Source organism: Mycteria americana, chromosome 1 (genome assembly GCF_035582795.1).
Source record: "Mycteria americana isolate JAX WOST 10 ecotype Jacksonville Zoo and Gardens chromosome 1, USCA_MyAme_1.0, whole genome shotgun sequence".
Taxonomy (NCBI): Eukaryota; Metazoa; Chordata; class Aves; order Ciconiiformes; family Ciconiidae; genus Mycteria; species Mycteria americana.
The window spans coordinates 158375089-158395928 of record NC_134365.1 but is presented as its reverse complement, the minus strand read 5'-3'; the positions used below and the strand labels follow the sequence as shown (position 1 = coordinate 158395928).

The following is a 20840-nucleotide window of genomic DNA, read 5'->3' as shown; positions in this document are numbered from 1 at the left end:
TCCTAAGTACTTCCTACTTGGATGCTTCTGAGAGTAGAACAGAGAAGGGATACTATTTCCATCACTGTAAAATATCCCTAGAGGGAAATGAGATGTACCCTGTACCCACTGAGCATATTTTGATATTTGTAATAGGCCCTTGTGTATGCTGGAAGACCCAGAAGAAGCTATTAGTGAGGCAAAAGTTCCTCTGGGTCTTTTGCTGAATATATATAACTTTGGTAAAGTTTCAAACCTTGTAACTTTTAATGGTTTAAAACATTCCCTGGAGTGCATCTCTTGAGGTAGGTATGCTCAGATGAGAATTACTTCAAACAGACTAGCCATTCCACTATGGCTCTGTCTGAAGCCTAAAATCATTAATGGGATAGCTGAGAGAGTTTGAGTAGTTACTTCACACTTCTTGTAGCATAAGAGCACCTTTCTTTGCTCAGAGGATGAGCGGTCTTGTGCAGCAGCAGCAGAGGAGTCTTGTATGAGGTGAAAGAGCTATCTGAAACAGACGTGATCAAAAATAATTCAACGGATGTGACTGAAGATTTTCTATCAAAATACTAAAAATAGTTCCCAGCAGAATCTAATTGCAAATTTGGAAATATGGAGGGAAAAAAGAAAAAAAAATTGAAGACAGAACAACTTATTGCTAAATAATTCTTATCCAAAACCCATCAACTACCACTTGATGCTATTCCTACTGCTTCACTGTGTTCAACTGACTTTGAATATCTTCAAGCTGTGGAGGACACTGAACATACACCAGCAAATTCCCTACATCTTAACCGAGTTCTCTAGCTACTAGGCAATTACACAAATGATGGAGAATGGCATCCCCCAGTCTGGCCTTTTTGGGCGGGGAGGGTTTAAAAAACAGCACCTCAGAAAATGAGGTAAGTGTGTGCATAGATGCTGCAACACGTCCAGGCAGGAAGAGACTTGGAAAAAAGGCTACTTGGAAACAGTATCTCAGTAAAAACTTCCAGGATTCTCTTTTGTCCTGTATTTCTCATCAGAATGTAAGTTTACCCTGTTATTCCCTTTCAAGCTATGACCCCGTTGCATGTCCCAGCACACACGGCTCCACTTCTGCACCCTTTCTTTGAGACAAACATGTTACTCTCCCTTCCAAGTGGTACAGAGTTTAACAAACTAACTAAGACTTTAACCCAATCAGGTCTTTGACCAAGGAATATCCTGGTTACTTCGGGGACTGAAACATAGAAGCTATTTGTGGATTTGCTGGTGTACCTGGCACAGAACACTTATGGCCTTTGAGACACATGGCCTTCGTGCCACATAGGCACATTTTAATAGGTAAGTGGGATGGCTAAATGAGAATATATGGAGTAACGAGGTATAAAAAATATGGCTCTTGCAAGAGAGATCATGATTACCCTCCCAAGAAGTTAAAGGAGAAACTGAACAAAATAATAATATAGAAGAGAAAGCAAATCACTTTTTACATCATTTTTTGTCTCGGAGAGCACTGAGGAGATACCAGCCTTTTCAAGTAAAGATAAGGAGCTTTTGTCGATTCAGATATCATAAGAGGAATGGCTGGAACAAATCGATAAATAAAAGATCAATGATGTATCCCAAGAACGGGATGCTGTTTATTCAAGGGTCCCAAAGCAATTTAAGACTAACCAAAGGAAATCCACGATTATGCAGTCTCACACCGAAATCAGTTTGTATACTGAACCACGCAGGAGAGCAGCCATCTTCATGTAACTACTGAGAGAAACCGAGGAAGAATTCAAACAGCTCCACACACATATTACTGCGGTAATAAATACACTAGCTGAGGTACCAGTTAAAAATAAGTGTTAAATATCTGGATTAAAGTTAGAAGCCTTGATGCCTTGTACGTCTCCTTAACCTATTAGAACTCTTTTGGCATGTTAATAAATAGCAGATAAGAGAGAACTGGCTGATACAAGTTTTCTGGACTTTCAAAGAGCCTTTGAGACCGCTTCCCACAAAAGGCTATTAGAGAAACTAAGTAATCACAGGGTGAGAAGTAAAGCTTGTCATTGATTAGAAATCAACTACAAAAAGCAGAATACAAAAGCAGAATACATTTATTAATGGTCACTGCTCCAAGTGGCTAAAGGTTAACAGCAGGGTGCCCCCAGGTTCTTTGCTAGGGATGAGAGTGTTTAATCTATTTATTAATCATCTGGAAATGGGACTAACAATAAGATGGAAAGGTTTACAAGTGACACAGCATGCCTTAGAATAATCAAGGCCAAAGCAGGCCAAGGAGCTTTTGGGTCACTTAAAAGAGCTCAGTGAAAGGGGAAGCAATGGCAGATGGAATCCAGCACTGCCAAGCCTAATAGATGCACACTGGAAAGAACCATATGAAATACTTCATCTAGAATTAAAAACACGGTATGACCACTGAAAGGGAGGGAAAACCCTCTTGATAGGCATGGGTCAGTGAAAACACTGCTCTGGGGCCAACCACAATCTAAAATAAAGACATTGTTGAGAAAGAGATGAACAGAAAAATACTGGTATAGAGAGTACGAAGGCTAAGTTTTATTTATTTAAGGGAGAAGCCTGACACCTCTAAAAGAAGAGGCTAGAAAGACATCATAAATAAGTAAAGGCAAATCACAAATAAACTAAATTATATTATTACTTATCTCTCTTCATAAGACAAATGAATAATTCAGCAAAACTAAAAATTGCGTATTTAAAACAGACAAATATTTTTTATTCTTCATTTAAACCAAACAGATGGAACTCCATATTTGATGTTACCAAGCCCAAAGGTAACACCTTTTTAATGAAGGACTTTGGTTTTTCTATGGATTTATACATAAAAGTTCTTCACAGTAAAGCGTTCTGTTCTGTACAGCAAGCCAGAATTAAACCAACACAAACAATAAATGAAAAGTCAAGCTACATCTTGCAGTTACCCTCTTCTGTCTCGCGGGCACAAAGTTTATTCTTATCCCAACTTCTATTTACTATAAAATACACTTTTCAGTTGCAGGTCTGCTATCATGGATACCCATCTTTCATTTCCCCTTTCAGAAAATTGTACTTCTTAGTACAGCATATTACTATATCAAAGGTCCACAGTCAACTGTATCAGCAGAGGTTAGTTTGGTAGAGAGCTTGAGGAGGGGAAAAGAGAAATGGCTAGGTAGTGGTGAACAATAAAGGAAAAAAAATAGCTATTTCCTAAAAGATATTTTAAATTGTCATCTTTGCTACTGGTGGGCATGAATTGGAAATGTTGTGTTAAGCACAACCCTGACTGCATCATAGCAAAGTGTGCTGTGTACCGACGTCCTTCAGAGTGTTAAAGTAGGTAAACAGTAACATGTGAGAAACTGCTAATAGCGAAAGTTTAATGCAGGAGGACTTGTTGCACGAGTCCTTTTTGCCAAGAATCATAGGTAAAAGCCTACACTGTAATGTGTCGCAGCTGCAGAGACACTCTTGTATTACAGCAGATGTACAGACGTTCTTCATTCCTGCCAATACACAAACAAAATGTCATGCAAGAAACTGCACTTAAATGCCTTTGTCAGTCAGTAGCCATTAATACGGCCCCAAAACTGTATGTGCAAGGGGCATATAAGCAGCAAGCCCCTCCACTTGAAATATATTGAAATATATTTCAATATATTCAAAATTATATTTTTTTCTGGGTTTGATTACTAGTTTGGCTATATCACTTTAATATAATTTACATAAATATAATCCTCTCCTTCTACCCTAGTCTCCACTTTCATCCAACAATTTGCCACTAGATATCAGAAAAAAAAAATCCTATAGGAGCTATACAAAAAATTCAGCAAAAACTATAGGAACAGAAATCCTACCTTAATTATTATGAAGAAACAACAGAACTAATGCATGAAACATAGCAAGAACCAAATTTTGATGAAATTTTGGTGGTTTGCCACACATTTAGAGAAAATTAGGATTTTGAATACCATTCTAAGCACCTTTGAAAATGAAATTTATCTCTAACAATAAGATACCCCTTCATGTATGAAATTATACTAATAGAAAAGTATATGGAAAAGCATTTTCTTGAATCATAGGCATGAGAAACTGACTACTGGCTAATATGAGCCAAGCAGAAACTTTGCAAACTAGCAAACGATTTTCTAACTGTCTGGTGTAGTATTTGTTTTACCTCCCGAGCTTATCCCCAGAGATAGGACACGACACCAAGCAGATCACTGAGCAGCGTAGTATGTCAGTTCCTATATCCTGCTTACCAAAAAACGCACTCTCTTCAGTTTTCTGATTCTTCAGTATCGGCTCCTTCAGGCTTCAGGATAAAGCAACGCAAGTATAATCTGAGATACATCCAATCGAAGCCTTATACGAATATGTTGTCTACCTACTCTTACGATGACCAAAGTTAAACCTCTGCAATCCTGGCTACCTGCCAGGCTGACTGCTTTGCCCCGGCAGGACGATGCCCTGCCTCTGCTGTTTGGTCTCCTTGCTGTTCCTGGTCAGCTCAGTAGCATCTGGTGGTGAAGTAAGTGCTGATCACCTGCAGGCCTCCCCCTGATGTTTCAATCAATCACACACACTGATACTGTTTCAGCAAATGATTTCTTTATCTATTTTTGCTAGGCCAGTGAATCACTTTTCTTGCCTCTTTTTAGACCCGCTGGAGTTTTGAGTCAGGGAAAAGGTAAGAAAGCTTCCTGGTGGTTACCAAAGGCTAAAAACATTAAGCCCCACAGATCCACAGGAACATTGTTACTATTGGACCAGGGTTGATCATGACCTCTAGAAGAACTAATTTTCTGCCCAGAAGTGCAGTAACGTTACTTAAAAACAACTCAATACATGGCATGAATTTTCAGGGTTCAAAAGCTATGTCCACCTGTAATTACTGGGAGTATTGCAATAAAAATACCTAAAAAATAAAAACTGGAAAGGTAGTAGTTCCCCATACTAACAACAAATATTCTATCGGCAAGGCAATATTCTTCTAGTGTTATACTTCCTAAAGAACTACACAGTACTTTTTTAATCTTTCAAAGAAAAAAGCTTTACTCTGTGAAGAAAAATAGTATCAATCCATATCATAGATACAGTTTTGTCCTCAATGCTGAAAAATCCAAAGCAAATAAAGTCTTCAAAGGTATATAGAAAATGAAATAATTAAAAAAGAAAATCAGTTACTTAGGCTTTCCCGCGTATCTGGTTATCAGTTCAGTGGTTACCTAAAATCCAGACTGAACGCTGCCCCGTAATCCTTTTTTCTTCCAGTAGGAAACAAGAAAATAAGTTAGAAGATAGGGAGGGCAGTATTTTATGAAGGAAGGTCAGACTTGTTCCATTCCTGCCCATTTCCCTCCCTCCCCACATAAATTTTTCATTTTCACGACAGCTGAGATATTTTTGCACCATTCTGAAACTAAAAACACAAGAGTTGCCAGAAAGAGGCACTGACAGGTCTGTTCAGCCTTACGTCCGTGTGCTGGGAAGGTGCTGGGAATGCCACAGGGAGGAGAGAGGCAGCCCAGAGAGCCCAAAACGCAGCAGAGCTGCAGTGGTTCTGCTGCACAGAGGCTCGGCAGCTGCAGGGACGGCACAGAGCAAAAATCTGCACCACGCTGTGCATCACCTCCATAGGCATGCCAGCAGAAGATGGAGGGAAAAAAACTTAAAAAAAAAAAAAAAAGGAAAAAAAAAGAATAATAGATGATCAGTAGTGCCATGATTATATACAGCCAGGTGCAGTGAATCATTTCAGAGCTCCGGCTCAGGGCCTTGAGCTGCAGTCCTGAAGAAATAGCTGAGTTACTTTGGGAATTATCTCCAGGTGAGGGTTGAATTTCAGTCTCTTTAACTATGTCGACATGAATATTAACAAGGAGTGTGGCTCTGTAGAAACACTTTGTAGACTGAAACGGTGCTGAGAGCCTGGCATCCACATTGTACGTGTTTCATAGGTTTCACTCCGGGCTAAGCCTGGTCCTATAGACTTGATGTCCCTTAGTGCCTGCAGCACATCGGATGTGCTCCTGGGGCACTTCTTCGCCTTTACTTTCAGCGGAAAGCAATCCAGTTTGTGTGCTCCCAGACTGCTCCGTGAGGTGAATCCAGATGCAGTAAGAGTGGGAGTGGGACTGAGTGGGAGATTTGTTTCAGAAGCACACCCCTGACCTGAACTAAAATGCTAATGGAGACACAGCCTCAGGGCAGCTGCCTGTACACAGTTCAAGCACCTGAGATTTGTGAGCTGCCTGCCCAAGTATGTACAGGCTCTGTAAGAAATAAACAGTTGCGTTTTAACACTATTAAGACAGAAAGTGAAGAAAAGAATTTGAAGCAGGACCAGCCCTTTGAGGAATAGAACAGGTACACCTCATCGCGCACTGCATGTTACGGGGCCTCTGCATTGCTGAATTACTGTAATATCTGAGCTCCCCAATAGTACCATTACTTGCAGGAAAGTACCGCAAACACTTTCAGGTCTTTTGCTTCTCTTTCAAACATATAACCAAATGATTTGAAACATCTCTTTATTCATAGATACTTCAAGTTCCATTTTCTATCCTGTATACAGGACCACAAATTTAGAGTAACCCAAAAAAAGCTTACTGATATTCACAGATCTCTTATTCCTCCCTGTGAGCCTCCTGATCTTCCCTGCCAGTCATGATTTTGGTAAAATTCTGAGATGTAAATATTTCCTGCAAGCTGCAAAACATATCCTCTCCTCCTCTTGCAGATCTAAACTATAAAAGGAGAAAACATCTCTTCCATCCCAAATACCAGCTTTCTTCAAATCAGGCCTGTATTAAAAACTATGAGATAAACATCATACTGTAAATATTTACATTCATACCAAAATTTAAGGAGGAATGTTTCTCCAGTGATCGAAAAGAAACAGCCACAAGTAGACAAGAAACTGCAAAAAAGGTTTAAATATATTTGGGAAGTCACTGAAATTCATGCTTATATTGCACAAGCTAACATAATTCTGCCCTTTAAAATATCCCAGAAAAAATATAAAACTCAGATGATACAATAGTAACAAAAACCTGATCTCCCAGATAATCACAGCAATCAAAAGATCCTGGTCTTAAAAAAACCCACATAAATGAACAGAAAACCTGGTTATGTAATGTGCAAATAAAAAAGCAGAAACAAAAATAATCTAAAATCTTCCAATTGAGCAAATAGAACATTTAAGGTAACTTCTTCCATAATCTATTAATATTAGGTAGCAGAGGTACATGGAGTTTTAGGTGGTTTTGTTCCAACCAGCGATCCAAATTTCAGTCCAAACACACAGAGGGTCTCTACAAAGGAGTTGCAAAGACCAACGTAAAACAGGGCTAGTGCGCATATGACATTAGCAATTGATGCTTGTGTATTCCACATTTACTGTGGGGTCTTTCTGAAGTTTTGACAAAAGAAAAAAAATACTCTAAGTAATTTACATTTCCAGATCAGTCAGAAAACAAACAAATCAGTGATTGCAAAAAGGAAAAGACCATTTAGAAACAATGGTTACATTTTTCTGTACTTCCTAAAGGAATTCTTAATTTTAAAGAATTCAGGACATTTCAAAGATTTCCATAGGACTCTACTTCAGGACTGTCCTAGCGTCTCCAAGATGCTTGATCCTACTTCAATAATTTCCTTGCTGCACCTCCTGTAACACATATACATATATATCTATATATATATCACACATATATACATACATATGTGTGTATAATACCTGTAATTTTTATTTAAGATGAGTCATTGTTAAAATTACTACCTTTTTTGCGAGTGTTGAAATGTACCACAGAGCAAAACTTCCATTACCTGATCAATTCTTCAACTTATGCTTAAATTCTAACTGTATTTATACCAGTGTAAATACAGAGTGTCTTTACAGCAATCAAAGCAGCTTCTCTGGATTTAAACTTGCAATACTACTGATCAGCATCTCTTCTCTTAACCCTGGCAGATGACCTACACTCTTGGCTGGAAAAGGCAAATTAATTCTGCTTTGTTGTCTTCCAGGTTTTCCCCCCCTGGATAGCTGAACAAGTTAAGCTCATAATATTTTTCTACAGTGTGCCTGAAAAATCAATAGAATAAGAGAATGGGATCAAGACCAAGTACAACAACAAAGAAAAGGGAAAAAAAGACATTAATCTGACAACAATAACAAATTAGTAACATCAGTCAAAGACAAGGAAATGAGCATTTAAAGCACTCTGCATATTGCTTTTTGTAGCAAGGTTTGTAAAGCAAATCAGTCTGAGTCAAATCTGTCCCTTTGATTTCATATATTTGAGTTTTAAAGTATACCATGTGCCTCCTTCTGCCCTCAAAACAGTATTACATTTAAATAAAGCCATTGATTTCAATGGAGTTATTCCTGGTTTATGTCATTGTAGATTCCTGATTAAAGAAAATTGGTCTATATTTACAAATGAAAATAAAACAATATTTTAAATTCACATCTGTCATACAGAGATTGGCTTGCAGTACATTTACTCAAGTCACGTCCCCAGAACCAATCTCAGCTGCTAAACTTTGAAAAGCTATCTTTACAGTAATAATTTAATTTCATTAACATAGTGAGGTTGCAAAAAATGTATATTTATAAGATTCAGCTTTAACATTTATAAGATTTAAACAGAGACAAAAGAAACCATAATGCACTTCTAACTGAATTGAGATATAAAACAGCAAGCCTCATTTCCTGAACTCCAGCGATACACTATATCTTGTTAGCTAAACTTAGCTTATAATAGGGGTCATTTCCCCAAGGACTGTTATATCAGAAAGCGTAGAAGAAAAAAAAATAAAAATAAAAAAAATTAATTCTGCTTTTAAGATAATTTGGCCAATATTTCAAATGTACCTTGTTCAGAAACTCCTACTTCTTCATAATACGGGTCCAAGCTCTGGCAGGTTCTGTGTAGAAATATTTACAGGAAGACTTTAACTCCACAGCAGCATGGGACTGGAAATTAATCTCTCTCATCTCTGAATGCATGAAGAATTTTAAAAGCCATCCCAGGGGACCTTGCCTATATTTTTGTTTTGCTTCCCTCAAGCCAATGGAATCTAATCCCCATATATCCTCTGCCCTGGCCCTGCTCCAGCTGCGTAGCCGAAGGGGCAGAGCCTCCGTGTTCCTGGCAGCACGTTCTGGGCATCCCCATGAGCAGGTCACTGGGCACTTCCCGTACTTGTTTCCTTCTGTAAAAAACTTCCTTCTTATCAAAACTGCCCAGTCTCACTTTAAAGCCATATTAACAGCTCGAACAGTGTGAAAGGAAAGACATGAAAGGTTGTTTTTGTACTTATAGGGGTATAAAATCTGCAATATTCCAAAACAGATGCATTTGGAATACTTTACTTAATAATAAAAAGGTCAATGACTTAGGCTCTGATAATATGGATCTTTCTCCATTGATTACATTATTTTCCTGACTTTGACATGGCTGGAATCAGTACAGACACATCCCACTGGAAAACCACCAGAAACTTGCTTAAGGAATTTACTAATGATCAGTCTTCTAAACAGCTATTACAGTCATACTTCTCCTGAAAATTTCCAGAGGTTTTAGTCTTTACCAAAGCACAGATTTCGGATTATTTGTAGCTGTTTTTAATAAAACAGATTATGACTGGCATACGTAATTTTATTTTTATCATTTTGATATTACATATTGAAACTCAAAGATACAGTTTTCTCATATTTTAAAAATAATTTACTTTTAAAGTGAGATGCGCTATACCAGATTTCACCACAAAGTGATCTTCTTTTAAAAGTCAGATATAAATCTTTGAATACACAAGCATTTTTACTTGCAACCATGCATAAATAAAATGTCCTTATTATCCTAAAGCTATTCTATACGGAAATCCAGTTTCAACAAAGATCATATGTGAAGGCAATGTTAAGAGTACTCATGGGAAATTTGCATGTAATCTTTGTAAGTAAATTTTCTAAAACTATATACTTGCATTGTTTATTCCACAATAAAAATAGCTTAAAAATATTTTTAATTGTTTATTTGCTATTTTTTGCTGTCCTTCTACAAGCTGGGCTTTATTTTAAAGAAGGTCTGTTTTTTAATCCAGTGTGCACATATACAAATACAAAAATTTGTCTCAGCAGAGATCATTTTAGTGCCTTTGAAAACATAACTTTACCTCTAACAACAATAAAGATACCCTTCTAAATGATGAAGTTATACTAATAAAAAATATATATTTTTTCTTGAACCATGAGCATAATAAATCAACTATCACCTAATATGAGTTAAGAATAAACTTTCCACACCAGCAAAAGATTTGCTGTCTGGTATACTGTTCCCCATGAAGAATATGTATACATGAATAAATTTTTATATTTATGGTCTTATATTTGGTTGTCTATTACTACACACAGAAACCTGCAAGATATGTAATGAACTTTTAATATACATTTTAAAGCATTTAAAGGTTGCTCAAATTCTTCCTTAATAGATCTTTAAATCCAAGTGTTTATCTAAATGAATATATAATTCACCTTTCTGAGAAGAACCTGAGAGTGTAACCCCTCAAACACAGAGAGCAAGCTAACCAATGTAGAGCAATGATCAGCAAATCATCAATCAACAAACTCTGGAAACTCTCTTATTCTCCTAAAAGAATGAATAAAATGAGAAAAAACTTTTTTTCTAAATATCACATACAGTCCATCTTTTCCCCTTCCCTTTAATAAAGAATGTCCTCTGGTCCTGGATTGCTAATATCTTAAAAATGTAATAAAGATACTTCATTATGATGTTTTACAGAGATGAAGTGTGTTGACAGGCCCAAGATATCACTTACATCAGCGTTCAGGCAAATTGAAGGCAACATCTAATCTAACATGCAGAGGATCAGCAAGAGCTAAACATGCATTTAAAAAGCATTCTAGATATCATATTTGCTCCCTGGAAAATATCTCCTGAAAACTACAATATCTTGCACATTCTAAAATACAAAAATAATATAATTTTTTTTTTTCTTTTTCAAATTTTATAATGGATAAATTTGAAAATATAATGGCTTGACTAAGAAACTTGCCTAAATTATAACATTAAAAAAAAAAAATCATAAAAATGCCACTGTCATATCTTCCTGTCATATATTCCACTGTCATATATTCACTTTCAATGACTTCCAAATCACTGCAGAATTTCTAAAAACCTGCACCCAAACATATTGTTTGTTGGTAACTTCAGATCATCTTTGCTACTGTTTTTAATCAGCAAGTTGTCTTCTGATAATGGAATCTCTGAACGATGTCTCAACATCAATCTGTATGAAAGGTGAACATTCCCATCACGATTTCCAAGACACTTCAAAGGACCAAGATATTAATATAGAACTGCTGAAGTTTATCAGTTCAACTTTTATCATCCACCATTCAACCCAACAGTTTGGTTGCATTCAACCAGTGCTTCAAAGGGTCCTATCCGGTTCGCCCATAAAGGCTTTAGGACAATGTTATTTCAAACACAGACTTCGAGACATGTCCATCAGTTTGGACGAAAGAGATGAGATGAAGGGTGGGAGAATATCAAGCGTTGATCAACTTCACCTCAAAGCTGCTTACATCATGCCCTGTTCTCTTTGTCATTGTGGACTGGGAGCTTGTTGGATATAGGTCTTCAATGTGCATGTTCTAAAGGAGCGATCTACATCTTTCATATGTTTGCAAACAAGGTCAGATCAGAAATCCAAAACTAAATCTGGTCTTTTTTTTAACATATCTTCAAATTAATACAGTCCCTCTATGAGCCAGAATATGTCTCTAGTGCCTCACTAAATTTGTATTCATCTAACTGATTGATGCTGTAAAGTAAACCAGAGTATCACACGCTCTCACTTAGCAATGTTTGCTCTACAGTTCTGACAAGAGAAAAGTACAGTGAAAAGTACATAGAAAAGTACAGTATGGTTATTTTAGTAAAGTGGCATAAACGTCTAAGAATATATGCCTCTTGAGTGAGAGAGATTGGGTAGGCTTGGGAGTTCCCCCTGATTTGGTCTAAGGGAAGAAAATTAAACCCAGTGTAATGTATAGGACCTCTCACATACACAGACACCTCCCCCCCAAAAAAACCCACCTTCCTTGTAAAGAGAGAAGGGAGAATAAGAGAAATAATCTGTAGCAGTTTTACCTGCAAAAACTGCTATTAAGAAGATGACCTACAATTGTTATTGTATGGTTTCTCAGTAGAAATAACTATTGAAAACAAGTAATATGTAGAAACTCTTGGCCTCCCCTCTCTCAAAAAAGTGATAAAAATACAGTTATGTCGTATAAGGCCCTCTCCTATTCTCATCCCTAAGAAGCAGACTGCATAGCTCACACATTCTTTGGTGACACAATATAGTTATCAGAGAAGCGAGAGAGGCTTGTGATTTCACTAGATCGGTGTGGGACAGCACAAGTAGCAGGATTTTACAAACTTTCTCACAGTTAAATTTTGCATATGAACACAATTTCACCCAAACTTATTTTTTATACCAAAATCACTTTGTTAGGATTAATCTAAGATGACTTTAGAGGTCCACAGTGGAGGTGTTTGAGATAAAATGACAGTATGTGCTCTTTAGAGACGATGAACAGAATTTAGGTACTTTTAGGGCATAATCCATCCGACCTATTTTAATGTCCACTTTACTGTGAACCAACTCAGACTCTAGAATTACCTATGTGTCTCCACTGACTACAAAGAGAGTCTGAACTTTTCTATTTGATGTGGACATCCAGACTGGACATCTACTTTTTTTTTTTTTTTTTGTCAGATGCATTATTCAATTTTTCTATCTTCTGGAGTGTTATGAGTGATACTTACCAAAAAGTAATATTTAAGAATTCGGCTTCTAAGTTACTTTTTCCCTTTTAGGCAATTCACAGATCTAAATACATTATGGATCTTAGTGCAAGACTGAAGTGATAAATTACTAAGTATAGACCAAATGATTTTTAGGCAGGATAAGTGATAGAACTATAATTTGCATTTTGATTACTTTTCCTGGAAGAACATGAAATGAAGGAGCAAGACTGTCGCATTCTCTGCAAGGTGCGTGTGAAGTGTACAGCTTGATGCAAAGAGAACCAGTGAACAGAGTAAAACTGAGGGCAGAGCCATGAGGTCCCTAGCCAAGTGTCACTAATACCATGAAGTGTTACACGGTGGCTGCTGAACTAGGGCGGAATCCACTTCAACTACTCTGTGCTAGTCCTCTGCAGTCTTTTTTTTCCTAAATCAGGAATGAAGTACCCATCAACACTATGAATAGGATGAATATCTAGATAATCAACTAGATGCAAACTTTTAAAAAGTTAGGTGGGGTGAACTCACTTCTGGAAAGAACACCCTGAGAAATTTGCTCTTTTAGGAGTGATCTGATCCTGATCCAACAAAGCATTTAAGCAATTGAATGCCCATAAGCATGTGCATAGTCTTCCCTGAGTGCAGTGCCATTCATCTGGCTCAAAACAGGAGACTGATCAGATTGCTGAATTAGGATTTTAGGCCAAAATACAAAGTCCATTAGTACATAGTCAGTGGTGCTCCTTGTATTAATATACCAATGCACTATTACAAGAATAGCTATACTAAATTCGTCCACGTATTTATCTTAAATCAGTTTTGAAAAATAATTCAACTTTATTTTTTAAAAAATCAACTGAACAAATAGCATGTGCAAACATCAATTTATACAGTTGCATTAGTTCCACAGCATTTTAAACAAAATTTTTAAAATATATACATTTAAGTCTCATGGGTTTTTTAATACAGGCTATGACTCATTTTAAAAAGAGCTTTAAAATAAGTTTTTAGATTTCAACACACTCGGAAAAGGCATTAGTTCAGTAATTAATATTTATTGTTTCCCGTTTGTATTTAGACGCTGACCATCAGTGCAGATTTCTGAAGGTTTAATTTGTAAGTTTCTTCTGATTAGCTTAGGTATCACTCTTGCATATAATATAAATATTGTGTGATTAAGATGTGCAATTGAAATGTCTAACTTTGAGGCAGATGCTGGTCTATGTGACCTTTTGTAACAGAAGGGTTCTTTTATCACTTGAGCTTTTGGTTTCGTATTTCTCATCTGCTCTTTTCTGCCAGCTTAACTGAGAGTTTAAATCAAAACCTAATTAGACTACATATGCTGTTTAGGAAAAAGTTCTTGGAAAAGTCATGATTCATATAAGCTTTGATATTTCCAGATAAATGAGAACAAATGTGATTTTAATTGTTTTAAATAACTTTCAGTCATCCTCTTACTCAAATAAAAGTATTTGAACACAGCTCTTTGATTAAAAAAAAAAAGTATCTAGTAACAGAAGCACCAGCTCCATATTCCTATCATCTATACCATCTATGTTTAATGATTAAACCCTTTATTGATGTGCATGTTTTTCAACTAAGTATTATAAATCAGCTATTTTCTTACATATTTCTGATACCAAAATCATAAACTTCAAATCAGAAGTTATTAAATGATATTTAATTCCTGAAAAAAAAAGAAAAAAACTTCTGTGTGTACATGTTGAGCACCTAGGATGTCAGCTGAAGTTTGCTTTTTAGCAATGTTGACATAAAAAAAGATGGTATATTTTTATTTTTCTCCTTTGATATTCTAGGAGGAAAACAGAGCTATTTTCTTACTTTAATTATAATGTACTTACCTGAATTGCACATTTCAATATTTTAACTAGCACTAAGGAAGGCCACATTTTAAACACTCTCAACTTTCACTGGGTTAAAGAAACCTGTGTCAAAAAATGATACTTGATGTTTTGTTCAAACATTAATAAATACTTCTGCCAAGAAAGCCTTGGCCTCTGATACCTTTCACAAAGACATAAGTTCTATCTCTCAAAAAAAAAAAAAATTTAAAACCTTTACATTTATATGTCCTACTTAGTTATTTGACCCAGTTCCTAATCAGAAGTAGCCAGAATTTTCTTTTATTCCACAGAGCGATTGCCTGCTGTCTTAAGAATAAGAACTTGAGTATTTCCCCTGATAGAAAGCTGACAAGTCATTATGAGGAACTGTGTCTTCCAACGTCAAGCCAATACAGTTCTCTGTTCATTGTTTGAATACAGTCCTGTGTCACACTGCATGTAAAAATTATATTCTGGAAACCAAGAAACTTTAGATATTGCCAAGAACAATCTCTGTAAATATAACCACTACTTTATAATATGCAAAAGCAAAATTTCATCAATATTAAAAAAAAATCTAAATTAAATTTAAAACAGAAAAACAGAAATGTAGATCCAGATTCTCAGTTACTCGGTTACTTTAGTGATTCACTAAAGCTACAGCAATTTATTTATGTCACCTTGTTGAATATGTAATACATTCAAATACTTGTCTTACTTATATTTATTGTTTAGCCATTACTAATATGTGATTAACAAGACAAGAAAACAGTACATAAAGACATCAGACGTCAAGGTTATTTTTTAAGAAATAAGTTGGAGATGGATTTATAGTGAGACAACACTCATATTCAGAACTTCTAAACAATATACAAAGTCTACTGACATCCTAACAATATAAAATGCATATGCATGTTCATTGGTGCAATAAAAAACCCACCGATTTTCCAAATGTTCTAAAACTCAAAATTCTCAGCATTTTCTACAAAATTTTCAAAAATCCCAATACAACTCAATAAGAAATTTAATAGTAAGACCTTAATTACAGGACGGCATTCTTTTCAAAAAATGAGTGAGTATACTTAGATATTAAAACCGAAACCAAAACTCACTATCTACAATAGCTAAATGTGAACTGATAACCCAAACAAATCCTGACTGCAAACTTCTGCAATACAAAGAAATTTATTTAAAATATTCTTCAGAGACCAGGAGACATGTAGTGGAACAGAGAATATTTTGAAAGTAAGGTTCATTTTCTTCCTGTTTCAGATAAAGGAATGAAAATACAAGTCTGAGGTTTAGAATCACACGTCAAAACTATTTTGATATGTACTATTTGTTATAACCAATAGCCCTTTCTTGAAAGGTATAACTTGCTGGACTGACAAACCTCCATGATTTTCAATCTTTACTGTGAGGACTGGCTGTGTCAAGGGTGGGGGGATGGTGATAGTTGAGGAAGGGGGAAGTAATACCCGATTACAAGTTTTAGGTTGACTGTTATTCAGTGTACATTTTATTGATTTTGTCATCAGCTATAACTGGTCAGCTGGATGAAAAGCTCTCTTTTTCTGTGAATGAAGCAGCCCTCCCAGAATACTAAAGATGTCTTAAATAGAAATAGATTATTTAACAAGCCTTTCATTGTATTAAGCCAGTGTTTACATACATGATTACTGAGTAAAGTCAGTACTTTTAGCACTTTGTTTAAAAGAAAAGAAAAAGCAGCTCACCACATAAACCAATCAAATGGTGTGTACCTAAAACGCATAGTTAGATGCCAAGTTATTTTCTATTCCGATTCTTAAGCTAAGAATTCTCTAGATGTCCAACGCTCAAAAAGTTAATATTCACTTACACAAAAAACCTATTTCCTGACTGAGTTTTATAAATGAAATACGAACAAAGCACCAGGAAGTCCAGCAAAATACTGCAATTGTCACAAAGTATTCACCACGAGTTTCTAGTTTCACCTGTACACACTTCAGGGTAGACCACGTACAAGCACATCAATACACACGGCTACCGAAGCCGCTGGACCTGCTAAACGCTTGGCTCTCTCGGCCACCAGAATGAATCAAAAGGCTCCAGACGGACCCAGAAGCACCGGGTCAGGGCGCAGGTGGAAGAGAGCGGCTTCTCCCCAGCGTGGCCGCGGGCTGCGTGCGCTGCCTGTGCAGCACCTTGGACAGCAACCTCACCGCCAGCGCCCGCCGGACCCGCCGCCGGCCCGGCCCGGCCCAGCACGGCCCGGCCCGGCCCAGCACGGCCCAGCCCTGCCCAGCCCAGCCCGGCCCGGCCCGGCCCGGCCCTGCCCAGCCCATCCCAGCCGTCCCGCGTAGCCGGCCTGCGCCGCCCACCATCTTCCCCGGAAAGAGAATGAAAACACTCAGTTGCACCCTTGGCTGTGTTTGTTGGGTGTTTTTTTTCTTTTCCCTGCTGGAATAGCCTTCATTTTTAACACAGACTGGTTGGCCAAATTCTCAAAACATAGAGCAATACCGCTGGCACTCGGAACCAAAGAACTGCAGGTCATCGGCACTGCATTTGTCTAGTTCATTTATATGTTTCACGCAATCATTTTAATGTCAACAGCTTTTTCCCCATCATTAGACAAGTACTTCTCCTGATTCACTCTCTGAAGGGAAAACTGTTATACAGTGTACATTTGCTATTCTGTTCGTTTTCAACACCTTCTACACCATGATATACTGTAGAGCAACTGCACACTTTGTGGTAAAGTTCAGTCAAACTAAACTGTGACACAAAAAAATCACTTTAAGCAAGTAGTTGTTGATCGTTTGGCAGCACAGAGCAGTAGGTCAATTTCTAGTTAAAGAGGTACTGAAACGGCAAAGATGTCCTTACATCAGTAGACATCTATTTACATTTGATATGCTTTTTACTTATCCAGTTTACACTTTTTACTTAGCCAATTCACTCCGGAAATAAAATACATTTACATTATCAGTAACTGAGTACATAACACATATACAATGAGTGTGTACGCACATGATTTATAACCTAGAAACAGTGGAGTCAAAACTGCCGATGAGACTACTTTACTTTTGTCAAGTTTAACAAGAAAAAATGAATACGGCAACTTTCCTACTTTATCCAATTAGATAACAGGATATTTCAGCTTCTGGAGGGCCTGTGGATTGATTTTTGCGGCAAAGATATGTGCAAATTACACTAACTTGCTGGTGAATGGGATTCTTTAGGCATGGGCTGTTACCATGAAGTGATTTCAGAAGGCCCTGCTGAAGTTAGGAAGCACAGAGGTACCGCTAGGCCTTCTGTTCAGAGCGGTGATTTGTATGCACCGTTGTGTTCCACTGCTAAAGCAGGGTTTGGTTCAGACTGGTTAACGTAGTGCTACAGGAGTCGAGATAATCCAGTTCAGGGCAGAAACCATTCACCTGGCCCGGCTCTCAACAAATACTCAAACAAACAGGGAAAAAAGCACGCCGTTAGCTATTTTAGGCGCCAAGGACAACACTTTTTTCTGCCCTTTGCTGTCTTGAGAGCTAGGCCAACTAATCATGTGCAAAAGTGGAGCGAAGACAACAACTACACAGAGCCGAAGTGGGACCCTGCCTTCTAACAAAGGAAAAGAAAACCCTTTGGCTCTCTCTGAGCCGGCACCGGCGGCACCAAATAAAACCGCCGCGTCTTATCGAAATGCTGTCACCATCGCGTCCCAACCAAGGGCCACCGCGGTGCCCATGACATCCACCCTCGTCCTCGAGCTTCTCCCAGCTCCACAGATTGTGGCAGAGCTCCTGGAGACACGGTCCCGCTCCCCGCTCCCGAGGCGGCCGGGAGCCTCGCCGCCCCGCTCCGCCGCCCCGCTCCGCCGCCCCGCCTCCCCCGGGGCCAAGCGCCCGTCGGAACCCACCCGGAGCCCGTCCTCCGGGCACCGCGGCCACCCGCCGCCCCGGCCCGGCCCGGCCGAGCCCCGGCCCCGCCGCCCCTCTCGCGGGCTTGGCCGCGGGCCTGCAGGCTCCGGCCCCGGCCCGCCCCGGAGGGCCCGCGGGCAGGGCAGCGCCGTCGGGCGGCCCCGGCACCGGCCCCGGCTGCCGTCCCGGGCCCCGCTCATCGGCATGCAGCCCCTGTCGCTGCCTGCCGCCAAGCCGCATCCCAGCCCGCTGGAAGCCGGCAGCCGAGCCGGAGCCAATCGCATATTCATGAGGAGGGGGAAATCCAGCGCTGCACTCCCAGAGGACCGAGGATCGCTTCTTTTTTCTTTTTTTCTTTTTTTTCCCAACCTGCCCCCTCTCCCTGCCTCCCTTTTAGCAATGCGCGAACGGGGGCTCCCCGCCGACAGCCTCCGCAGCTCCGACTGCACCCCAAAAACCACGGCCGCCGGCGCCAGGAGCAGAGACCGAAGCAGCCAACACAAGGACCACGGCAGCCACAACAGACGAGGGAGGCACGCCAGCCCGCCAGCCAGGGACAGGAAACACAGCAGGGGCTCCTACCTTACAATCCTCAGGACACGATTTCACCGAGTACTCATCCGACTGTAAATATTTCTGGAGCATAACCTCAAACTCTTCGTATTTCTCCTGAGCGTGCTGGTCGTAGCGCTGGTAAGCCTGGACGCACTGGCTGCAGGAGCCTCCCCCCCTCAGCACCACATCCAGACTGCAGTTCAAAGTGTCCGGATTGGACAACCCGGCGAACAACTCCCAAAGTGTGTAGGAATTACAAAAGGAAAGGTAAAAATCCGTCAGGTCCCAGCCGGGCGCCGGGCTCTGCCCCGCGCCCCGCGGCCGCCCCGGCCCCCCCCGCCGCCGGCACACCGCCTCCGCGTCCCCCACGCTGAAGCACTGCCCGGACGAGGAGCTCGGGGGGGGGCACGTCTCCAGGGGCCTGGCGGTGGAGTTCCCCAGGAAAGCAGCCTTGCCGTGCCGGGGCTCGGTGCCGTTGGTGCGGCCGCCGCGGCTGCCGCCGCCGCTGCTGCCGGGGGAGGGCGGGAGGGAGGGCGAGGGGGGGGCGAGGAGCCGGGGCGCGGGGGGCGCCGGCTCCCCCATGCCCGCCAGCAGCTCCGGCTCCGCGGGCTCCGGCTTCTCGGGCGGCGGCTGCTCCTTCTCTCCGGTCCCCGTGAATTTGGCCTCGGCGCAGAACCACAAGTGATCAGAGAGCAGGACCGTGAAAAACAAGAGCGATGCCAGGGACAGTCGCCATTTCTGAGCCCTCTCTGAATCCGTGAAGGGTTTTTCGTTCTCCCGGGGTGCGAACCAGATTTTTAAGCCGTCATCATACTGCCGACTGCACATCCAAGCACCCCTGGTCATATTTTGGGAACGCACAGCCCTGGCCGACTCCACCGTGAGGGCTCCTTTGCCAGTGTCACCACAATATGCATTGACTTAAAAGATTGGGGGGATTTTCTTGCCTGCCTTCCCTTCCCTTCCTTCCCTTCTCTCGCTCGCTCGCTCGCTCCCTCTTCCACTCTCCCCCACTCTCTCTCTTTCTCCCTCTTCTTTCGTTCTTCTTTTTCTTCCTCTGAGATATTGTTGGGTTTCGCCGGTGGCTCTGCCTTGGTCTCACCACACGAAGCAGCCCCAGTCCATCCAACGCGGAGTGCCGTGGAGAAGATAAGAGCAATAACGCAGAGAGAGGAGGAGGGAGAGGAGATGGTGGTGGTAGTGGTGATAGTTGGTGGTGGCGGGGCTGCGCGGCTGGTCCTTTCCCCCTCTCACCCAGGCATGGTCAGATCGCAGCTCCCCATCTCCCTCCCGAGAAAAGCCCGCTGCCCCCGGACAGCTGCATGCCGCGGCCCCCGCTGCCGACGGACGGCTCCGGGAGGGCTCCTCGCCTCCTCTTCCTCCCTGCCGCCGCCGCTGCTCCTCTTCCTCAGCCCCGAGCCGCGGCACAGATGCCTGCACCGCTGTCTCCGTCTCCTCTTTCTCCTCTCCCCCCTCCGCTCTAACTGGAGAGACGCTGCTGCAGGGCTCCCGGAGCGCTGCCGAGGATGCTGAAGAGGAGGAGGAGGAAGAGGAAGAGGAGGAGGAGGAGGCTGCCGGGGCCGCCGCCGCTGCTGGTGACAATGGGCTGCGGCTGCCGCCGCTGCTGCCGCCGGGCGCGGTGTCCCCGGGCGCACGGGGCGGAACTGCCTGGCTGGGGGCCCCCGATGGGCACAGGCATCTTGGGC

The 20840-nt window shown here is 40.8% G+C and overlaps 1 protein-coding gene across 1 annotated transcript in view; it reads right to left on the bottom strand.

The window, feature by feature from the left end:
* NALF1 (NALCN channel auxiliary factor 1) overlaps positions 1-20086 on the bottom strand; it is a 486165-nt gene extending 466079 nt beyond the window's left edge. The window contains exon 1 of the mRNA XM_075491947.1: positions 19162-20086. Coding sequence (XP_075348062.1) covers positions 19162-19980 — 819 coding nt within the window. The 5' untranslated portion in view covers positions 19981-20086. The remainder of the gene's footprint in view (positions 1-19161) is intronic.
* Positions 20087-20840: the final 754 nt, after the last annotated feature.